This window comes from Pan paniscus, chromosome 22 (genome assembly GCF_029289425.2).
Source record: "Pan paniscus chromosome 22, NHGRI_mPanPan1-v2.0_pri, whole genome shotgun sequence".
Classification (NCBI taxonomy): Eukaryota; Metazoa; Chordata; class Mammalia; order Primates; family Hominidae; genus Pan; species Pan paniscus.
In genome coordinates, this window is record NC_073271.2 from 35,396,597 (window position 1) to 35,417,731 (window position 21,135).

Below are 21,135 nucleotides of genomic sequence, written 5' to 3' on the forward strand. Positions count from 1 at the left end.
CTCAAACCTGTGAGCTCAAGTGATCCTCCCACCTCAGCCTCCCTAAAGTGCTGGGATTATAGGCATGAGCCATCGCTAGGCACAAGTCTTAATAAATCTCAGCATAAGTCTTAATAAATCTTGTCTGGGAAGTCTGCCTAGCCTCCTATTAATTTCTGTTACACTGAGAGCCAAGAACCTTGCACTAGTAAGAGTAACATTTTCTGTCCCTAATAACTAACGGATGTAAGGCAATGATCATCAGTGAGTAATACAAAAAACACTAGACATTTTGTGCCTTCTGATGGAAGAACTTACATCCCAATATGATCAATTCTCTATCAGTGATGAAATTCTCATACCCCCACCCCAGACGTTTTGAATCAGAAACTTTGGGAGTAGTGCCTAACAATGTTTTAATCAAGCCCTCCAGGTGATTCTCATGCACATTAAAGAGAACCACTGCTCTACATCCAATAACCAACTTAATAGAAATACAGAGGAACATATTAAACTACTCCAACAGGATACAACTGGCAACATCCAAACTGTGGGGAAACTATAGATAACCTAGGTCCTTCAACGAAGAAACTGCAAGCGAATTTTTTTTTAAACTGCATAGATAGGTGAAATTTATATTTTAAGTTTCTTTTATTCTACAGCAACCAATTGTAACATGCAGGCTTCGTTTTGCTCCTGATTCAAACAACCTAAATAAAATACCATTATGAGACAACTAGAAACTTGAACATCAATAAATAGTGTGATAATGGTGTTGCAGTTTTTTTAAAAAGGAATCTTTTCCTTCCATCATAACCGTCACTATGAAAAAAAGTGGGGAGGGGAATCCTTATCTTTTAGAAATACAGAATGAAATATTTGCAGAAGAAATTATATAAAACCTAGGATTTGCTTTAGGTACAAGATGAAGCAGTTAGGAAAGAATTGGCCATGGGTTGACAGATACATAGGGGTTTATACAATTCTGTCTACTCTGTATAGGTTCAAAATTATCCTCTGCTTATTGTGAAAAAAACTTTAAATATTTTGGTAAATTAAATCAACTAAGCAGCCAGGCACGGTGGCTCACGCCTGTAATCCCAGCACTTTGCGAGGCTGAGCCGGGCAGGTTACTTGGTCAGGAGTTCAAGACCAGCCTGCCCAACATGGTGAAACCCTGTCTCTACTAAAAATACAAAAATTAGCCGGGTGTGGTGGTGGACACCTGTAATTCTAGCTACTCGGGAGGCTGAGGCACAAGAATCGCTTGAACCCAGGAGGCAGAGGTTGCAGCGAGCTGAGATCACACCACTGCACTCCAGCCTAGGCAACAGAACAAGACTCAGTCTCAAAAAAAAAAAAAAAATTCAACTTAGCAAAATCCACAAGTTTTAAAGTTGAAAAATAATTAATCTATCACCAGTTTCTAATTGACACTCATCCAGTTCAACCATAAACCCCAAAATATCAATAAGCCTTCATGTAAATATACATTAGATCTTCATTTCATCAGCCTTCCATGATTTGTGGAAGTATGAATGATTATCACTTCTCTTACTTAAAACATAACTAATACACATCTTACTATTTCTCAATTCCAAAGAAACTGTTTTAAAGAAAAAGGTGAAAATACATATAGGAATGTGCCCACTAAGCTAGAAGTTTACCTGTAAAGACGTAATTGATCCTGTGTGTCCTTGGAGCACAGCAACTGGGGCACAAGTTCTCAAGCACCACACTCTAATAATTTTATCACAGCTCCCCGCAGCAATCATTGTATTCTCATAGTTTACTGCCATATCTGAAATTTCTGCAGAATGACCTCTTAATGTAGATAACAAGCGGCCATTATGTGTTGACCAAATCTTTACCAAACAGTCATCTGAACCCTAAGAAAAAATATATCCAAAAATTAATGTTAGTACAGCAAATCTTTTAAATAATATTAAAAGAATACCTTTTATATGCCATCCAAATTAACTTTAACTTCTCTCTTTCCAACTATAGAATACTCTGTTATTTATGTAATAAATTATGACTATGGTCAGAACACTTACGGAATAATAGTATTTTTCTTTAAGGCAAAGACAGTCTACATAAAGATACTGCCCAGTTATCATTTCTACGGGTCAGACTCCATTACCAATACTATTTTCCCTCAAGTTCTCTGCAAAGTAGTAAGTCCAACTCAAAGTTCACGGCTCTCTTATATCAACTAACAATGGTTAAATGTTAGTCTAGGCCAGGCACAGTGGCTCACGCCTGTAATCCCAACACTTTGGGAGGCCCAGGTGGGCGGATCACAAGGTCAGGAGATCGAGACCGTCCTGGCTAAGGCAGTGAAACCTTGTCTCTACTAAAAAATACAAAAAATTAGCCGGGCGTGGTGGCTGGCACCTGTAGTCCCAACTACTGGAGAGGCTGAGGCAGGAGAATTGTGTGAACCCAGGAGACAGAGCTTGCAGTGAGCGGAGATTGTGCCACTGCACTCCAGCCTAGGTGACAGAGTGAGACTCCGTCTCAAAAAAAAAAAAAAAAGTCTATTCACATCAAGCTAGATAATGTGATGAATGCTGGAACAGATCTATACTTCACAGTGTGAGAAACAGGACTAAGTGGCAATCCCAAAAACAAACAAAAGTGGTGAGAATAGCCTCCTCACAAACACAGTCTCAAGTTTACAGTACTAGCCAGCACCCATTCAAGAAACATTTGATTATCTACTCTTGAATTGTACACCCGCAAAATGAAAGTTAAACTTCTCACCTCTCCTAATTTACCCTTAAAACATTAAAATGATAAATTCCAAATTTTTTCAGATAGGTTTTTAATACTTACTTGAACACTAATGGGTTATTTCATAATCAACCCATTTTCCTGAACCAGTGATTAATGTGAACATGAATCACTTGTAGAGGTCTGAGGAGCTTTTTATTTTGGGGGGTTTACAGTTAATACATATATTTAATTACAATGTAATCTAATTCAGTAAGTCTAGAATGTGTTAGAGGGAAAGTGTTGGTATGTCTATTTTTTTTTTTTTTTTTTGAGACGGAATCTCGCTCTGTCGCCCAGACTGGAGAGCAGTGGGGCGATTTCTGCACACTGCAAGCTCCACCTCCCAGGTTCACGCCATTCTCCTACCTCAGCCTCCTGAGTAGCTGGGACTACAGGCGCCCACCACCACACCCGGCTAATTTTTTTGTATTTTTAGTAGAGATGGGGTTTCACCGTGTTAGCCAGGATGGTCTCGATCTCCTGACCTCGTGATCCGCCTGTCTCGGCTGCCCAAAGTGCTGGGATTACAGGCGTGAGCCACCGCGCCCGGTCACCCGGTCAGGTATGTCTATTTTTAAGCATCCTTAAATATCACATTTAAGAACCACTACTCTAAATCACTGTCTTTCAAAACAGCACAGAGTCCTATCTTCAGCTGAAGCACTTATTAAAAATACAAATTCGTGAGACCCACACCATACCTACTGAGTCAAAATCTCTGAGGATGGGAAACAGAAACTAAGATTTCCTAGATGATTCTGAAGCACACCAAAGTACTCTAGATGACATCAAATCAAGTTTAAAATTTTAACTCACTGTAAAGATTCTATGTCCTGTCCTATCAAATGCTACACAGTAAACAGCAGATAGATGTCCGAGAATCCTTCTGTGCATTTTTATATGCTGATACATAGTTCCTGGAAATGCTGTACTAAAAGTGGAACACCCTGTGAGTTGTTTTCCTCGATGTATCTCCACTAGGAAATAAAAACAATGAAAATGGTTAAGGGAGAGCCAATAAGGAAAAATCTAAGAAAAACTCAAATAACAATTTCTAGAGGGTCACAAAAATCTATGTTCAAGAAGCCCTAATGACACAATTTCTTCCCAATTCTATTCTTCTGTATTCAGTAACATAGACTTCTTACTATAAAAAGATTTTTTATTAATTTTATTTTTAGTAATTATTTTAACAATAATTTGACATTTGATACTTATTACTATTAAAACAACATTTCAACCAGTATTTCCTTTTAAATTTTAATACAGCATTTATAAAGGTTGTTGAGAAATTTAAAAACAATTATTTCAGGCATCTCAAAGGCCAACCTTACTTACCAAGATTTGGTGGGGAGCCGTAATTCACTGGCATTTCAGGAGGTCTTCCTCTGTGAAGAGCAGCAAAGGCAGAGCCCTTCCAAACTGTGTGCCTGCAGTCTTTAAAATGAATTTTAGATACACATAAAATCTTGAAAGTTAACCCCAAGAAAGATTTTATAGAATACTTACGTATATTGTAATAAACTGTTTATTCAACATTTTACCAACTAATATACTTTAACAGAAAAGCCCTGGAGGTTTATTAGACTATTTCTGAAGAAAAAGAAAATTAAGACATCTCAGATACAGCAGCAACAACAACTAACATTTGTGTAGCACTTTACAATTCACAAAGTGCTTTCAACATACATTAGCTCATTGAATCCTCACAACAACCCTGTGAGGTAGGTATTTTTGCCAATTTACAAGTGAGGTAACTGAGGCTCAAAGGTTCCAGGACCTTTAAAGAGATCCACAGCAAATGATTGGTAAAGATGGACCATAAAACCAGATCTTTTGGACTCCAAGTCCCATTTAATGCCAAGTGTTTATTTTTCAATGTAATTATATCATACAATACTAAAGATAAAAGATCTTACAACTGATCCAACTTTTCAAAAATGGAAGCTTTTATAAGGAAAAAGTTCTTTGATTTATATGAAAATTCATGACTTGTTCAGTTTTAAAATTAATTTGGCCAATACTACCATGACTTTAGTCTCTATCTTTAGGAAGTACCAATAAATTATATAGCTTCCCCTTCATTTTAGGATCACAGAAAATCCACTACTGAAGAGCACATACGTAGGATCTGTGACTCTGAACACTAATTCAAAGTCCATCCCTCCTTGACCTACCAGCAAATGCACTAAGAAAAAAAAGTCTGCCCTCCTCTATAGGAGATAGCAGCAGAACATAGGTTTGAAGCAGTCACACTGTGCCAGAAATTAGTTTCTTCATAACTCAAAGAAGAAAGGGAAGGCATCATACTAAACCTCTACTGAGCCTCGGGTGCCCCAAACTAACAGACATATTGCATTTTACATGAATGGATTCATTACCACTATCATGACCAAAGAGCAGTTACAAGGCATCCTCCTGGGGTACCAGTACAAAACAAACAGAATATGCCCCTACCCTAGGGCAGCTTGCTGAAGACTCTTCTAAGGTCTGGCCAGTTCTAAATCACTGCTCATCACAAAACAACGACATGGAGCTTGACACAAGTAAAGAAAACAAAGGAAAACAGGCTACCAATTAACTACCATATAACCAGCTAAAATAGAATAATTACAAAGTGAATAGGGACACAGAAGAGGAAGAATATAAACAGTGTCCTGATTAGTGCCACAGGGTGACATGGCTAGAGCACTAAGAAACAACTAAAGCTAACAAACCAGTCTGGCACGGAACTAAGAGGGAGAGGTGTTCTTTCTCAGTTAAGCTTTATACTGGTGGTGCAGCTAAGAGTAGCATCAAATCAGCAATAGCTCGTAATAAAAAATAATCATGGGATGAACTTGATGTATACTCAGGATCAGAAGAACCAACAATCTTTGCCCATTAGCAGTTTAGCCACATGTACACATATATTATATCACATACATATACTTAGTCTAAGTCATATATACCAAGCTAACAGAAAAAGAATAGCAATTTCAAACATTTTGCTAACACATAACTTGGCAAAAAAATTAAATTAGTAAAAAAAGAACCATGCAATTTTACATTTGTGGTGCTTGTTTTCAAGCTGCTACCAAATTTAGAAAATCACTTCCCTTTATAACAAAGGGCTTTCAGAAGCTAAATATCAAATGAAATACCTCTAGCATTTAAAGAGTTTATTAGACACATACAATTACATTCAATGAAGTTATGAGTGAGCTACAAAATGGAAAATTAAGAACTCACATTGATAAAACCTCAAACAACATCTCAGAATAAATTCAAGCTTTTTAGCTTAACATCTGTATCTTTATCAACTTTTTAATGCAGAAGGACCCATTAAACACTTATGTAATAAAATTCAATGTTCTATGCTAAATGCAGAGAATTTTATAGTCCACAGCATGATTTATAGTTACATTATCACCTTTCTTCCACAATGCTTACATTACTTCACAATTATAATAATTATTAGGCTATTAATACAAAGCAGAACACTTCTTCAAATTAAGGTACCTTTTGCTGTACGTAGCAAAGACTGCCTTCCTGCACCAAGTAAAGAAGTGACTCTTGAAATACTGGGTGGAATTTCTTTATCCAACATAGGACCGATGCGCTGGCAGATTTGCAACAGATGATCAGGAGCCACATGCTTATTGGACAAGACCTAGTTGGAGAGCAAGTTTTAATGACAACAGTTTAATAATATCAAAAACTATTAAATACTTAGGGATAAGTCTGGCAAAATGTGAAAAACATACACTGAAAACTGTAAAACATGCTGAGAGAAATTAAAGACGACTTAAATAAGCAATAAGCTGATCTACAGATTTGAGCTACAGATTCAAACCTGTAACACTCAAAACTTCAGCAAGATTTTTTTTTGTAGAAATTCACAATTTTGTTCTAAAATTTATATGCAAATGACCTGGAAAAGCACCTCTGAAAAAGAAAAAAGGTTGCAGAGCTAACAAAACTTAATCTCAAGACTTGAAATCAAGACTTTACTCAAAATTGCACTAACTGGGCCAGGGATGGTGACTCACACCTGTAATCTCAGCACTTTGTAAGGCCAAGGCAGGTGGATCACTTGAGATCAGGAGTTCGAGACAAGCCTGACCAACATGGTGAAACCCCATCTCTACTAAAAATACAAAATTAGCCAGGCATGGTGGTGCACACCTGTAGTCCCAGCTACTTGGGAGGCTGAGGCAGGAGAATCACTTGAACCCAGGCGGTGGAGGTTGCAGTGAGCCAGGATCGTGCCATTGCACTCTAGCCTGGGCAACAAGAAAAAAATATATATATATATTACACTAACTCGCCTGTCTCAAAAAAAAATATATATATATATGCTAACTGGCCTGTAAGTGAAGCATACATCTTTGAGAGAGATGTTAAGATATCAAAGATCCTATAAGACATCATTTAGTATCTAAATCATGGATAACTGGTTCTCAACAACATACTAGGCAGTAAAAAACACTAATTCTTTCAGTAAGTACTGACAGCCTATTAGGTGCCAGGAACCATAAGTGGATATACCTATGGATTACTATAGACAAATATATGTCTGTTATAATTTTAAATGAAAAATAATCATTTATTTACTCCAACGTAAAAGATAAAAGATACTGCTCTCATCTCTACAATGAGAATAGGCTGGATAAACTTTTAAAAATGCATAAACCCATCACAGCTGAAGAAACAAAGAAAAATCTACATTAACTAATCCCAGAAAGTACAAGCTTTTCTGGGAACAGAAAAGGGACTCAGGCTGGGCACGGTGGCTCACGCTTGTAATCTCAACACTTTGGGAGGCCGAGGCAGGTGGATCACTAGAGGTCAAGAGTTCGAGACCAGCCTGGCGGAAATGGTGACATCCCATCTCTACTAAAAAAAAAAAAAAAACAAAAATTAGCTGGGTGTGGTGGTGGGCGCCTGTAATCCCAGCTACTTAGGAGGCTGAGGTATGAAATCACTTGAACCTGGGAGGCGGAGGTTGCAGTGAACCAAGATCATGCTATAGCACTCCACAGCCTGGGCGACAAGAGTGAAACTCCATCTCAAAAAAATAAAGTTAAAGAAAAGGGACTCATAGTTGCTTACATCCCTAGCAGAGAGGCAGGAAGAACTGACCTCAGAAAAGAATAAGAAAAAACCACTCAAACCTCTAACAAACTTAATGGCTACTTGTGGCCGGCATGACTGATTAGAATCCTAAGGCGCCTCAGTTACAGTGAGTCTGCACACCTACCACCATTTTTTCCCATAGGCCTTCACCAACTGCATAGGGCCCAAACACTAAAGCCAGGGCAGCCCTGGAAGAAACCTTACATTCCAAATGCACTGCAGTGGCCCTCCTAAGGCTAGAGATGGGACAACAGGGTGGAGAATGATCTCTTCTGACATGGAAAGCCTAGAGCAGGACGGCAAGGCAGAGCGAACTCTGTGGCAACCTAAAAAGTTGGCAGTCAGGTACAAAGTAGAAAAAGATCTCACAAAGTTTGGAAAGGTGGCAACTCCAGTGTAAAAAAATAAGACATCTCAGAAATTTCACGAGGGCCAAATGTCAAACTCTGCTGGAAGGGAAAGTATTGATGCCACCCTCAAAGCATGGAAAGCCAGTGATTTACTGAATGTAACAAAGCTTAGAGATGATCAGTTACAAATTAGATTGACCCTGTCTCACACACTAACTGCTTGAGAAAAGAGCACATCTTTACCAGAGGTAAATACATTACTGCAGCCTCTACTCTTTTTACACAAAAAGTTACAGCATACCTCAAAAAAATGATGAGATACACAACAAAGCTAGATATATGACCCATGGTCAAGAGGGGAAATGGTCAACAGAAGCAGACCTAGAGATGGCCCAGATGTTCAAAAACGCTTAGCTGTTATTTCTTCAAACTACTTCTCCCCTCTATCCTTTCCACTTGGGACTTTAATTACACATTAAACTATTTGATATCATACCACTTATTCAAAAAGCTCAGAGAACCCAAGAAAAATAAATGCAAAGAAAACCCACTTTGGGAGGCCAAGGCGGGCAGATCACGAGGTCAGGAGATCGAGACCATCCTGGCTAACATGGTAAAACCCTGTCTCTACTAAAAATACAAAAAAATTAGCCAGGCGTGGTGGCAGGTGCCTGTAGTCCCAGCTGCTGGGGAGGCTGAGGCAGGAGAATGGCGTGAACCCAGGAGGCGGAGCTTGCAGTGAGCCAAGATGGCGCCACTGCACTCCAGCCTGGGTGACAGAGCAAGGCTCCCACAAAAAAAAAAAAAAAAAAAAAAGGAAACCACCTAGGTGCACATGTGAAAGGCAGCTTCTGACATGCCCGCTAATAGTGCCCAAACCTCTTGGTAGTCAGACTTGTGAAATCCCCTCCTCAGTTACTTCAGAAAACAGTAACATTGAGAGGATACTACTTCTATGATTAGGTTACAATTGTGACTTCTGTCTTGCTAAGACTCTACTGCCTCGTCAGCTTCCATCTTTTGATAACTCAAGCTATCACACTGGAAAGACCAAAAGGGCGAGGAACTGAGAGTGGCCAATAGTCAGGTAGAAACTGAGGCCCTCAGTCAAACAACCCTCCAGGAACCGAATCCTGCCAAAACTACATGAGCTTGGAAGCCTATTCCTCCCCCGTCAAGCCTTCAGCTAAAACCCCAGTTCTGCCAACATTTTGACTGCACCTTCAGAGAAAAGGAGACAGGGAACCCATCTGAGCTGTGTCTGGACCGCTGACTTACAGAAACTGGCAGATAACAACAAATTAGTGTAGTTTTAAGCCGCTAAATTTTGGGGTAATTTGTTATACAGCAATAGATCATGACTACAGGACAACATAGTAAAACTGCTGAAAATAAAAGACAAAATAAAAATCCTAAAAGCAACCAGACCAAAAACAACATTATTTTCAAAGGAGCAATAAGACTGCTAAATTTTCAACATTAGGAAGGCATAAGGCAGTAGAACATCTTTACTGTGCCGAAAAAAAAAAAAAGGACTATGAATCAGAATTCCATAGCTACTGAAGTCACTGTCAACAAACCTTTGTTAAAAAGCTTTGTGTGTGTGTTTTTGTTTTGTTTTGTTTTGTTTTTTTGAGACAGTCTTGCTCCGTGGCCCAGGCTGGAGTGTAGTGGCCCCAATGCTGGATCACTGCAACCTCCACCTCCCAGGTTGAAGCGATTCTCCTGCCTCAGCCTCCCAAGTAGCTGGGATTACAAGCACACGCCACCACACCCAGCTAATTTTTGTATTTTTAGTAGAGAAGGGGTTTCACCATGTTGGCCAGGCTGGTCTCGAACTCCTGACCTCAGGTAATCCACCCGCCTCAGCCTCCCAAAGTGCTGGGATTACAGGCGTGAGCCACCAAGCCCGGCCAAACCTTTATTAAAAGAAATAACAGAATAAGTTCTGCAGACAGAAGAAAAATTACCACAAATAGGTCCCATGGAAGTGGAGGAAGAAATTTAAAATACCAGAAAAGATGTATAGGTAGGTAAGCAAGTGATTATTGACTTTAAAACAACAGTAACAACATCTTGAAACTTTTATAATATGTGGTAAGTCCGGGCTGACAGCAGTGGCTCAGACTTGTAATCTCAGCACTTTGGAAAGCTGAAGTGGGCAGATCACCTGAGGTCAGGAGTTCAAGACCAGCCTGGCTAACATGGTGAAACCCCACCTCTACTAAAAATACAAAAATTAGCCAGGCATGGTGGCACATGCTTGTAATCCCAGCTACTTGGGAGGCTGAGGCACAAGAATCACGAATCTGGGAGGTAAAAGTTGCAGTGAGCCAAGGTCACACCACTGCACTCACACCTAGGTGACAGAGTGAGACTCCGTCTTAAAAAAAAAAAAAAGTAAGGCCAGGCATGGTGGCTCATGCCTGTAATCCCAGCACTTTGGGAGGCCCAGACAGGCGGATCACTTGAGGCCAAGAGTTCAAGACCAGCCTGGGCAACATGGCAAAACCTCATCTCTACTAAAAATACAGAAAGTAGCTGGGTGTGGTGGCATGCTCCTGCAATTCCAGCTACTTGGGAGGCTGAGGCAGAGAACTGCTTGAACCCAGGAGACAAAGGTTGCAGTGAGCCGAGATCATACCACCACACTCCATCCTGCACAACAGAGACTCCGTCTCAAAAAAAAAGATTACTAGCTCAAAGCGACAAGATGGTGACAACTAACAGTTATAACTTTATTTATTTGGGAAGTGGTAAAGGAACTAATGTAAAGTAATGTATATTGGTAATGTATATTGAAACCTCTAAGGAAACCACCCAAAGAATAATAAAAGGATATATAACTAAAAAGAAATAAAGAGGCCGGGTGCAGTGACTCACACCTGTAATCCCAGCACTTTGAGAGGCCAAGACAGGTGGATCACTAATGGTCAGGAGTTCAAGACCAGCCTGGCAAATGTGGTGAATCCCCATTTGTACTAAAACTACAAAGATTAGCCGGGCATGGTAGCAGGCGACTGTAATCTCAGCTACTTGAGAGGCTGAGGCAGGAGAATCGCTTGAGCCCAGGAGGCAGAGGTTGCAGTAAGCCAAGATCACGCAACTGCGCCCCAGCCTGGGCAACAGAGCGAGACTCCAACTCCAAAAAAAAAAAAAAAAGTTATTAAAAAAATGAAGAAAAGGAATAGTTAGGCCAGGCGAGGTCCACTTTGGGAGACTGACGGCAGATCATTTGAGCTCAGGAGTTCCAAACCAGCCTGGGCAACATGGCAAAACCCCATCTCTACAAAAAAAATAGCCAGGTGTGGTGGTGCATGCCTGTGGTTCCAGCTACTCAGGAGACTAAGGTTGGAAGACAGCTTGAGCCCAAGAGGCTGAGGCTGCAGTGAGCTGTGATCATGCCACTGTACTTCAGCCTGGGTGACAGAGTGAGACCCTGTCTCAAAAAAAAAAAAGAAAAAGAAAAGAAATACAGAGTAAGTAGTTGCCAGGCGCAGTGGCTCACACCTGTAATCCCAGCACTATGGGATCCTGAGGCGGGTGGATCACCTGAGGTCAGCAGCTCTAGACCAGCCTGGCCAACGTGGTTAAACCCCGTTTCTACTAAAAATACAAAATGAGCCAGGCGTGGTGGCGGGCGCCTGTAATCCCAGCTACTCAGGAGGCTGAGGCAGGAGAATCGCTTGAACCCGGGAGGCGGAGGTTGCAGTGAGCCGAGATTTCGCCATTGCACTCCAGCCTGGGCAACCAGAGTGAAACTCTTTCTCAAAAAAAAAAAAAAAGAAATACAGAATAAGTAGAATACTTTTTACCTTTTTGAAATCCTGCTGTCATCTTAATACTTGATTAATCAAAAAAAAAAAGTGAGAGAAAGAATAAAGAAGAAATGAGATAAAGAACAGGTAGACTTAAACCCAATTATGTTTAATTATGTTAAATACAAATGAGCAAGGCACAGTGGCTCACACCTATAATCCCAGCACTTTGGGAAGCCAAGGCGGGAGGACTGTCTGAGTCCAAGAGTTCAAGATGAGCCTAGGCCATATAGTGAGACAGTCTCTACAAAAAAAAATTTTTTTTAATTAGCCGGCCATGATGGCACACACGTATAGACTCAGCTACTCAGGAGGCTGAGGCAGGAGGATCCCTTGAACCCAGGAGGTCAAAGCTGCAGTGTGCCATGATCATGCCACTGCACTCCACCCTGGGCAACAAAGTGAGAACTTGTCTGGGAAAAAAAAAAAAAAATACGAATGACCAAAACATCACTAAAAGAATGCACATAAAACTACACGCTGTTTACAGGACATAAACTTTAAACATGTGAACACAGAAAGGTTGAAAGGAAAAGGACAGAAAAAGATACACTGTGCCATTGCTAACCAAAAGAAGTTGGTGTGGCTATATTAATGTAAGGCAAAGTAGATGGGAAGACAAGAAGATTATAATGAATAAAGCATTTTCTAATATTTAAGGTCAATTCAATAGGAAAACAAAAATCCTAAATTTGAATGTACCTAATAACAGCTTCAAAAAAGGACAAAAAGAGCAACAAATCCACAATCATATTTGGAGAGTTTTTTTTTTTTTTTTTTTTTTAGATGGAGTCTTGCTCTGTTGCCCAGGCTGGAGTGCAGTGGCACAATCTCCGCTCACTGTAACCTCCGCCTCCTGGATTCAAGCAATTCTCCTGCCTCAACCTCCCAAGTAGCTGGGACTACAGGCATGTACCACCATGCCTGGCTAATTTTTTTATTTTTAGTAGAGACGGGTTTCACAAGGTTGATCAGGCTGGTCTTGAACTCCTGACCTCAAGTGATCTGCCCGCCTTGGCCCCCCCTAAAGTGCTGGGATTACATGCGTGAGCCACCACATCTGGCCGTAGTTGGAGATTTTAACAAATCTTTCTCAGGAATCAATACAGTAAGCTTGCAAATATCCATAAGGATACATATGATCTGAAAATAAACAAGTCACTCAACTTTTATCCGTTAGATACAAATAACTTCTTGTTGTTGGGTGAGCCTATGGAAACTAGTAACTACTCTCTTATAAGGTAGCACAGCCAGCCAGGCACAATAGTTCACACCTGTAATCCCAGCACCTTGGGAGGCCAAGGTCGGTGGGTCACCTGAGGTCAGGAGTTTGAGACACCAGCCTGACCAATATGGTGAAATCCCATCTCTACTAAAAATACAAAAATTAGGCCTGGTGCAGTGGCTCACGCCTGTAATTCCAGCACTTTGGGAGGCTGAGGTGGGTGGATCACAAGGTCAAGAGATAGAGACCATCCTGGTCAACACGGTGAAACCCTGTCTCTACTAAAAATTCAAGAATTAGCTGGGCATGGTGGCATGTGCCTGTAGTCCCAGCTACTCAGGAGGGCTGAGGCAGGAGAATCACTTGAACCCAGGAGGCGGAGGTTGCACTGAGCCAAGACTGCGCCACTGCACTCCAGCCTGGCGACGGTGCAAGACTGTCTCGAAAAGAAAAAAAAAAAAAACACCTTATCGGGGTGTGGCTGCGCCCTCCTGTAGTCCCAGCTACTTGGGACACTGAATGGGGAGGATCACCTGTGCCCAGGAGTTTGACGCTGCAGTGAGCCATTCATTATTGGGACGCTACAGTGAGCCATTCATTATTGTGTCACTGCAGTCCAGCCTGGACAAGAGACCCAAACTCAAAAAACAAAGAATTGAGACTAGTTATCTTTAAGTATCTTTTTTTTTTTTTTTTTTTTTGAGATCGAGTCTCACTCTGTCGCCAGGCTGGAATGCAGTGGTGCAATCTTGGCTCACTGCAACCTCTGCTTCCCGGGTTCAAGTGATTCTCCTGCCTCAGCCTCCCGAGTAGCTGGGACTACAGGTGCCCGCCACCACGTCTGGCTAATTTTTTGTATTTTTAGTAGAGATGAGGTTTCACCATGTTGGCCAGGATGGTCTCGATCTCTTGACCTTGTGATCCACCCGCCTCGGCCTCCCCAAGTGCTGGGATTACAGGCGTGAGCCACCGCACCCGGCCTAGATATCTTTAAATATCTAACCCTGCATTGGGCCTGTCAAATCCATGTTATTTAATTGTAATTTTCATGTATACGAGTGGTAAACACAGAGGAGGAAGGAAATATAACTACAGAACTGAGCCTAAGAATTCGGAAGGACTAGGTTTGTAGAGGGGTTTATTTAAAGGGAAAGAGATTAAGAGACTTAATAATTGAATAATGTGTTACATTTTTGTGGGCCATTTTCTTTGACCGGAAAAAATACCAGAAGATCCTTATATTTAGTGTATCATTAGAAAACTCATTAAGATTTAAAGAGATATTCAGAGAAGGACTGTGTGGTAGATAGAGCTCCCTCTCCCCTCTCCCCTCCCCCCTCCCCCGTCTCCCGTCTCCCCTCTCCCCTCTCCCCTCTTTCCACGGTCTCCCTCTGATGCCGAGCCGAAGCTGGACGGTACTGCTGCCATCTCAGCTCACTGCAACCTCCCTGCCCGATTCTCCTGCCTCAGCCTGCCGAGTGCCTGCGATTGCAGGCGTGCGCCGCCACGCCTGACTGGTTTTCGAATTTTTTTGGTGGAGACGGGGTTTCGATGTGTCAGCTGGGCTGGTCTCCAGCTCCTAACCGCGAGTGATCCGCCAGCCTCGGCCTCCCCAGGTGCCGGGATTGCAGACGGAGTCTCGTTAACTCAGTGCTCAATGGTGCCCAGGCTGGAGTGCAGTGGCGTGATCTCGGCTCGCTACAACCACCTCCCAGCCGCCTGCCTTGGCCTCCCTAAGTGCCGAGATTGCAGCCTCTGCCTGGCAGCCACCCCGTCTGGGAAGTGAGGAGCGTCTCCGCCTGACTGCCCATCGTCTGGGATGTGAGGAGCCCCTCTGCCTGGCTGCCCAGTCTGGAAAGTGAGGAGCGTCTCTGCCCGGCCGCCATCCCATCTAGGAAGTGAGGAGCGCCTCTTCCCGGCCGCCATCACATCTGGGAAGTGAGGAGCGTCTCTGCCCGGCCGCCCATCGTCTGAGATGTGGGGAGCACCTCTGCCCTGCCGCCCCGTCCGGGATGTGAGGAGTGTCTCTGCCCGGCCGCCCTGTCTGAGAAGTGAGGAGACCCTCTGCCTGGCAACCGCCCCGTCTGAGAAGTGAGGAGCCCCTCCGCCCGGCAGCCACCCCGTCTGAGAAGTGAGGAGCGTCCTCCCTCCTCATCTGGGAGGGAGGTGGGGGGGTCAGCCCCCTGCCTGGCCAGCCGCCCCGTCCGGGAGGTGAGGGGCACCTCTGCCCGGCTGCCCCTACCGGGAAGTGAGGAGCCCCTCTGCCCGGCCAGCCGCCTCGTCCGGGAGGGAGGTGGGGGGGTCAGCCCCCCGCCCGGCCAGCCGCCCCGTCCGGGAGGGAGGTGGGGGGATCAGCCCCCCGCCCGGCCAGCCGCCCTGTCCGGGAGGTGAGGGGCGCCTCTGCCCGGCCGCCCCTACAGGGAAGTGAGGAGCCCCTCTGCCCGGCCAGCCGCCGCCTCCGGGAGGGAGGTGGGGGGGTCAGCCCCCCGCCGGGCCAGCCGCCCCGTCGGGGAAGTGAGGGGCACCTCTGCCCGGCCGCCCCTACTGGGAAGTGAGGAGCCCCTCTGCCCGGCCAGCCGCCCTGTCCGGGAGGGAGGTGGGGGGTCAGCCCCCCGTCCGGGAGGGAGGTGGGGGGGGTCAGCCCCCCGCCCGGCCAGCCGCCCCGTCCGGGAGGTGAGGAGCGCTTCTGCCCGGCCGCCCCTACTGGGAAGTGAGGAGCTCCTCTGCCCGGCCACCACCCCATCTGGGAGGTGTACTCAACAGCTCATTGAGAACGGGCCATGAAGACAATGGCGGTTTTGTGGAATAGAAAGGGGGGAAAGGTGGGGAAAAGATTGAGAAATCGGATGGTTGCTGTGTCTGTGTAGAAAGAGGTAGACATGGGAGACTTTTCATTTTGTTCTGTACTAAGAAAAATTCTTCTGCCTTGGGATCCTGTTGATCTGTGACCTTACCCCCAACCCTGTGCTCTCTGAAACATGTGCTGTATCCACTCAGGGTTGAATGGATTAAGGGCGGTGCAAGATGTGCTTTGTTAAACAGATGCTTGAAGGCAGCATGTTCGTTAAGAGTCATCACCACTCCTTAATCTCAAGTACCCAGGGACACAAACACTGCGGAAGGCCGCAGGGTCCTCTGCCTAGGAAAACCAGAGAACTTTGTTCACTTGTTTATCTGCTGACCTTCCCTCCACTATTGTCCTGTGACCCTGCCAAATCCCCCTCTGCGAGAAACACCCAAGAATGATCAATAAAAAAAAAAAAAAAAGAAATATATTGGAGTAGTCCTTTTGTGTGAGGAACAGACTTAAAAGTTATTTATACTGAAATCAGAATTTGGTTTATTAGAATTGCAAGTAGTCATTTTTCTTAAACCTTCAAATACAAATCTTATTTATAAATCCAGAAACAAATAGTTACTTTTATTCTTTGGTTACTGTTTAATTGATAATTGAAAATTTGTTTATTTATTTTAAGATGGAGTTTTGCTCTTGTTGCCTAGGCCGGAGTGCAATGGCTTGATCTCGGACCATTGCAACCTCCGCCTCCTGGGTTCAAGTGATTCTCCTGCCTTAGCCTCCCAAGTAGCTGGGATTACAGGCACCTGCCACCACGCCTGGCTAAGTTTTGTATTTTTAGTAGAGACGGGGTTTCACCCTGTTGGCCAGGCTGGTCTTGAACTCCTGACCTCAGGTGATCCACCTGCCTCAGCCTCCTAAAGTGCTGGGATGACAGGTGTGAGCCACTGAGCCTGGCTATAATTGAAAATTTAATCATAAAATATTTTATACCACTTACACATTTAATCAAATTTCCTTGGGCATTTTTCACTACACTTAGAAGCGTACAGTTATTTTAATCACCTCAGCAGGGTTAACTTAGACACACCTAACCATGAATTTTCTAAGACTAAACTTATAAATAGATTTCAAATTTATTTTGTAATTTTTTTGACTCTATCAAACAAATAAATGTAACTCAGTAATTACAAAACTTGTTACTACGTCAGAATATGTACTTGTATGAATATCAATGTATTATATGTATATATTTTATGTATATATGTTTGTATGTATATATTGTACATATTATATGTATATATACTTGTGTGAATACATTTCTACTTTCCTTTTTCTTCATCTTCGCTTGTTAACCTTCCTGGGTTATGACTTAATTACCCAAACTGGGAGGAGACTGGTATTACCATTTTAAGTACTCTACAGGATTAAGGAATCAGGTTATGATAGAAGATTTTAGGCTATGACTTGGAACTTGGGTGCACTGCCAGATACTTTAAGTCTTAGGCTGAGCCTTTTTTAATAGTAAGACCCCTTTAAAACAAAAACCTCTTTTACAATTTTGTATTTCCCACAAGTCTTGAAACTAATCCCATTATCATTTAATTTTCACAGTGGAACTCTAAAGACCCTTCATCCTGAGGGTAGCTAATTTCTTTCCTCTATGGATTCTGTATTGTCATTGACTATAGAGATCTATCATTCTATAGGTATTTCATTTGTAACTTGGGGACACTTAATGATCATGGTAGTGTGATTGATGAGTTACAGTCTAGCAATATAGCAGTGCAGGTAGAGACTAGAAACTTGGGAGCTGGACACGGAGGCTCACACCTGTAAACCAAGGTTTTGTAAACTTTTTTTCTACAGATGAGGTGTTGCTTATGTTGCCCAGGCTGCTCTCAAACCCCTGGCACCAAGTGATCCTCCCACCTCAGACTCTCAAGTCTCTGTGTAGCCTTAGCCACCACACTTGGCTTCAATTCTTATAAGAAGCAAAAGTAGGCCTGGCAAGGTGACTCATGCCTGTAATCCCAGCACTTTGGGAGGCCAATGCAGGTGGATCACTGAAGGTCAGGAGTTCGAGACTAGGCGGGCCAACATGGTGAAACCCCGTCTCTACTAAAAACACAAAAAGTAGCCAGGCATAGTGGTACATGTCTGTAATCCCAGCTACTCAGGAGGCTGAGGCAGGAGAACTGCATGAACCTGTGAGGCAGAGGTTGCAGTGAGCCAAGATTATACCACTGCACTCCAGCCTGGGCAACAGAATGACACCCTGTCTCAAAAAAAAAAAAAAAAAAAAGAAGCAAAAGTACCAAAAATACTCTTGCCCCCAAATACAGGTTGGAATAACAGCATGGTCACAAGTTTAAGATAAATTGTGGCTTTACAAACACTAATACTAGAATCATCTAAAAAGCTTTTTAAAATACTGATGTCCAGTCCCACCACAAAGATTCTGATTTAACTGGTTTGGGGCATACTCTGGGCAACCAGATTTTATAAGGCTCCCCAGATGATTCTCATCTGAAGATGAAAACCACTAAGAAAAAGGAACAAGTTACCATCATGAGGAACAATAAGACAAATACAGAATGTAAAACATTCTACAGGATAAATGATTTGGTCTCCAGTAAATCAATGGCATAGAAACAAGACTATTCAAGATAAAAAGAGATTTAAGATAATCAGGGCAAGGGCAGGATGCGGTGAGTCACACCTATAATCCCAGCACTTTGGGAGGCTGAGGCGGGCAGGTCACAAGGTCAAGAGATGGAGACCATCCTGGCCCACATGGTGAACAGCCGTCTCTACTAAAACTACGAAAATTAGCTGGGCATAGAGGTGTGCGCCTGTAGTCCCAGCTACTTGGGAGGCTGAAGCAGGTGAATCGCTTGAACCCGGGAGGCAGAGGTTGCAGTGAGCCGAGATCACACCACTGCACTCCAGCCTGGCGACAGAGTGAGACTCCATCTCAAAAAAAAAACAAAAAAAAAATCAGGGCAGGTGTGGTGGCTCACACCTGTAATTCCAACTTTGGGAGGAACATTTGAGACCAGCCTGGACAACATAGCGAGTCTTTTTCTCTAGGGGGGGAAAAAAAAAAAAAAACTTAGCCAGGTGTGGTGGCACATGCCTGTGGTCCCAGCTACTCAGGAGGTGGAGGGCTGAGGTGGGAAGATTGCTTGAGCCTGGGAAATGGAGGCTTCAGTGAGCTGTGATCATACCACTGCACCCCAGCCTGGGTAATAGAGTGAGACCCAGGGTGGGGCGGGGAGAGAATCAATCAGTCAATGCATGTATGGACCTTTCTCAAGACCAAATCAAACTAATTGTAAAAAGACACCCAGGGACGCCGGGCGCGGTGGCTCACGCCTGTAATCCCAGCACTTTGGGAGGCAGAGGCAGGCGGATCATGAGGTCAGGAGATCGAGACCATCCTGGCTAACACAGTGAAACCCCGCCTCTACTAAAAATACAAAAAAATTAGCCGGGCGTGGTGGCGGGCGCCTGTAGTCCCAGCTACTCGGGAGGCTGAGGCTGGAGAATGGCGTGAACCCGGGAGGCAGAGCTTGCAGTGAGCCGAGATCGCGCCGCTGCACTCCAGCCTGGGCGACACAGCGAGACTCCGTCTCAAAAAAAAAAAAAAAAAAAAAAAAAAGACACCCAGGGAACAAAAACAAAATCTGGATATGGACTCTGTGATATTGGCACTTGATGATATAATAAGCAGTCCTTATTTTTTAGAGATGAACTCTGACAAACTTAGAGATGAAATAAATGTAGTGTCTGGAATCTGCCTTAAAACATTCCAACACATTAACCAATGAAATGAATGGCTTTCTGGAATTTGCTTAAAAACAAGGGAGCAGACAATATGCAACATTCTCTGATAATCACTGAAGTTGGAAAATGGGCACCTAGTGGGTGGGTCATTTATTCTATTATTTTTGTTTGAAGATGTCCATTGATAGTTTCTTAAAACTATATGTATACCTCAAATAGAAACCAAACTAAATATAGCAAGTTAGTAACTTTCAAAATTCAAATTTGTTGGCCAGGCGCAGTGGCTCACGCCTGTAATCCCAGCACTTTGGGACACAGAGGCGGGCAGATCACCTGAAGTTAGGAGTTCAAGATCAGCCTGGCCAACATGGTGAAACCCCTTCTCCACTAAAAATACAAAAATTAGCCAGGTGCCTGTAATCCCAGCACTTTGGGACACAGAGGCAGGCAGATCACCTGAAGTCAGGAGTTTGAGACCAGCCTGGCCAACATGGTGAAACCCCATCTCTACTAAAAATACAAAAATTAGCCAGGTGCCTGTAATCCCAGCTACTGAGGAGGCTGAGGCAAGAGGATCACTTGAACCCAGGAGGCAGAGGTTGCAGTGAGCCGAGGCTGCTCCTCAAAACAGACTGTCTCAAAAAAAAAAAATTACTATTATTCAAATTTGATGATATACAGGGGTGCATTACATTATTCTCATTTGTGTACATCTGAAATACTTCTTTTTTGTTGTTGCGTTTCGAGACAGGGTCTCGCTCACCTAAGCTGGAGCATAGTGGCTTGATCAGGGCTCACTACATCCTCAACCTCACTTTAGGCAGGTCTGGAACTCCTGGCCTCAAGCGTCCTGCCAAAGTGCTGGGATTACAGGTGTAAGCACTGCAGCTGGCCTGGAATACTTCTTAATAAGGTATTTTTAAAAGACTTTGAAAGTTTAGAAACGATACATATACCATTAACAAAAGAATAATTCTCTACACATGAGGCTCATCATCACTCAGTCCTGGGGGACTGGAGGGCAGAGAGGAAGGTAAAAAAGAAAGGACACCCACCAGACAGACCAAATCAGGGAGGCAATGATAGATGCCATATGTCATAGCCAAATCACAGCCATATTATCACAGAATTTAAGTGATTTTAAACAATAGTAAGTAGGGTTTTAAGCAATTCTACCAACAAAAGCCAAAAAATTTATATAAATTTTTTTTTTAAAAAAAAGAAACTAGGCCTTGCTCCATCTCCCAGGCTGGAGTGCAGTGGCAGGAGGATAGTTCAATG

At 43.2% G+C, this 21,135-nt stretch overlaps 1 protein-coding gene across 2 annotated transcripts in view; it reads right to left on the reverse strand.

Moving 5' to 3' along the window:
* BRWD1 (bromodomain and WD repeat domain containing 1) overlaps window positions 1-21,135 on the reverse strand; it is a 134,192-nt gene that overhangs the window by 110,471 nt on the left and 2,586 nt on the right. For both annotated transcript variants that reach the window (XM_063601440.1, XM_055105204.2), the window contains 4 exons: window positions 6,259-6,409; window positions 4,096-4,194; window positions 3,574-3,734; window positions 1,647-1,868 (listed from right to left, as the gene is read on the reverse strand). In XM_063601440.1, coding sequence (XP_063457510.1) covers window positions 1,647-1,868; window positions 3,574-3,734; window positions 4,096-4,194; window positions 6,259-6,409 — 633 coding nt within the window. The remainder of the gene's footprint in view (window positions 1-1,646; window positions 1,869-3,573; window positions 3,735-4,095; window positions 4,195-6,258; window positions 6,410-21,135) is intronic.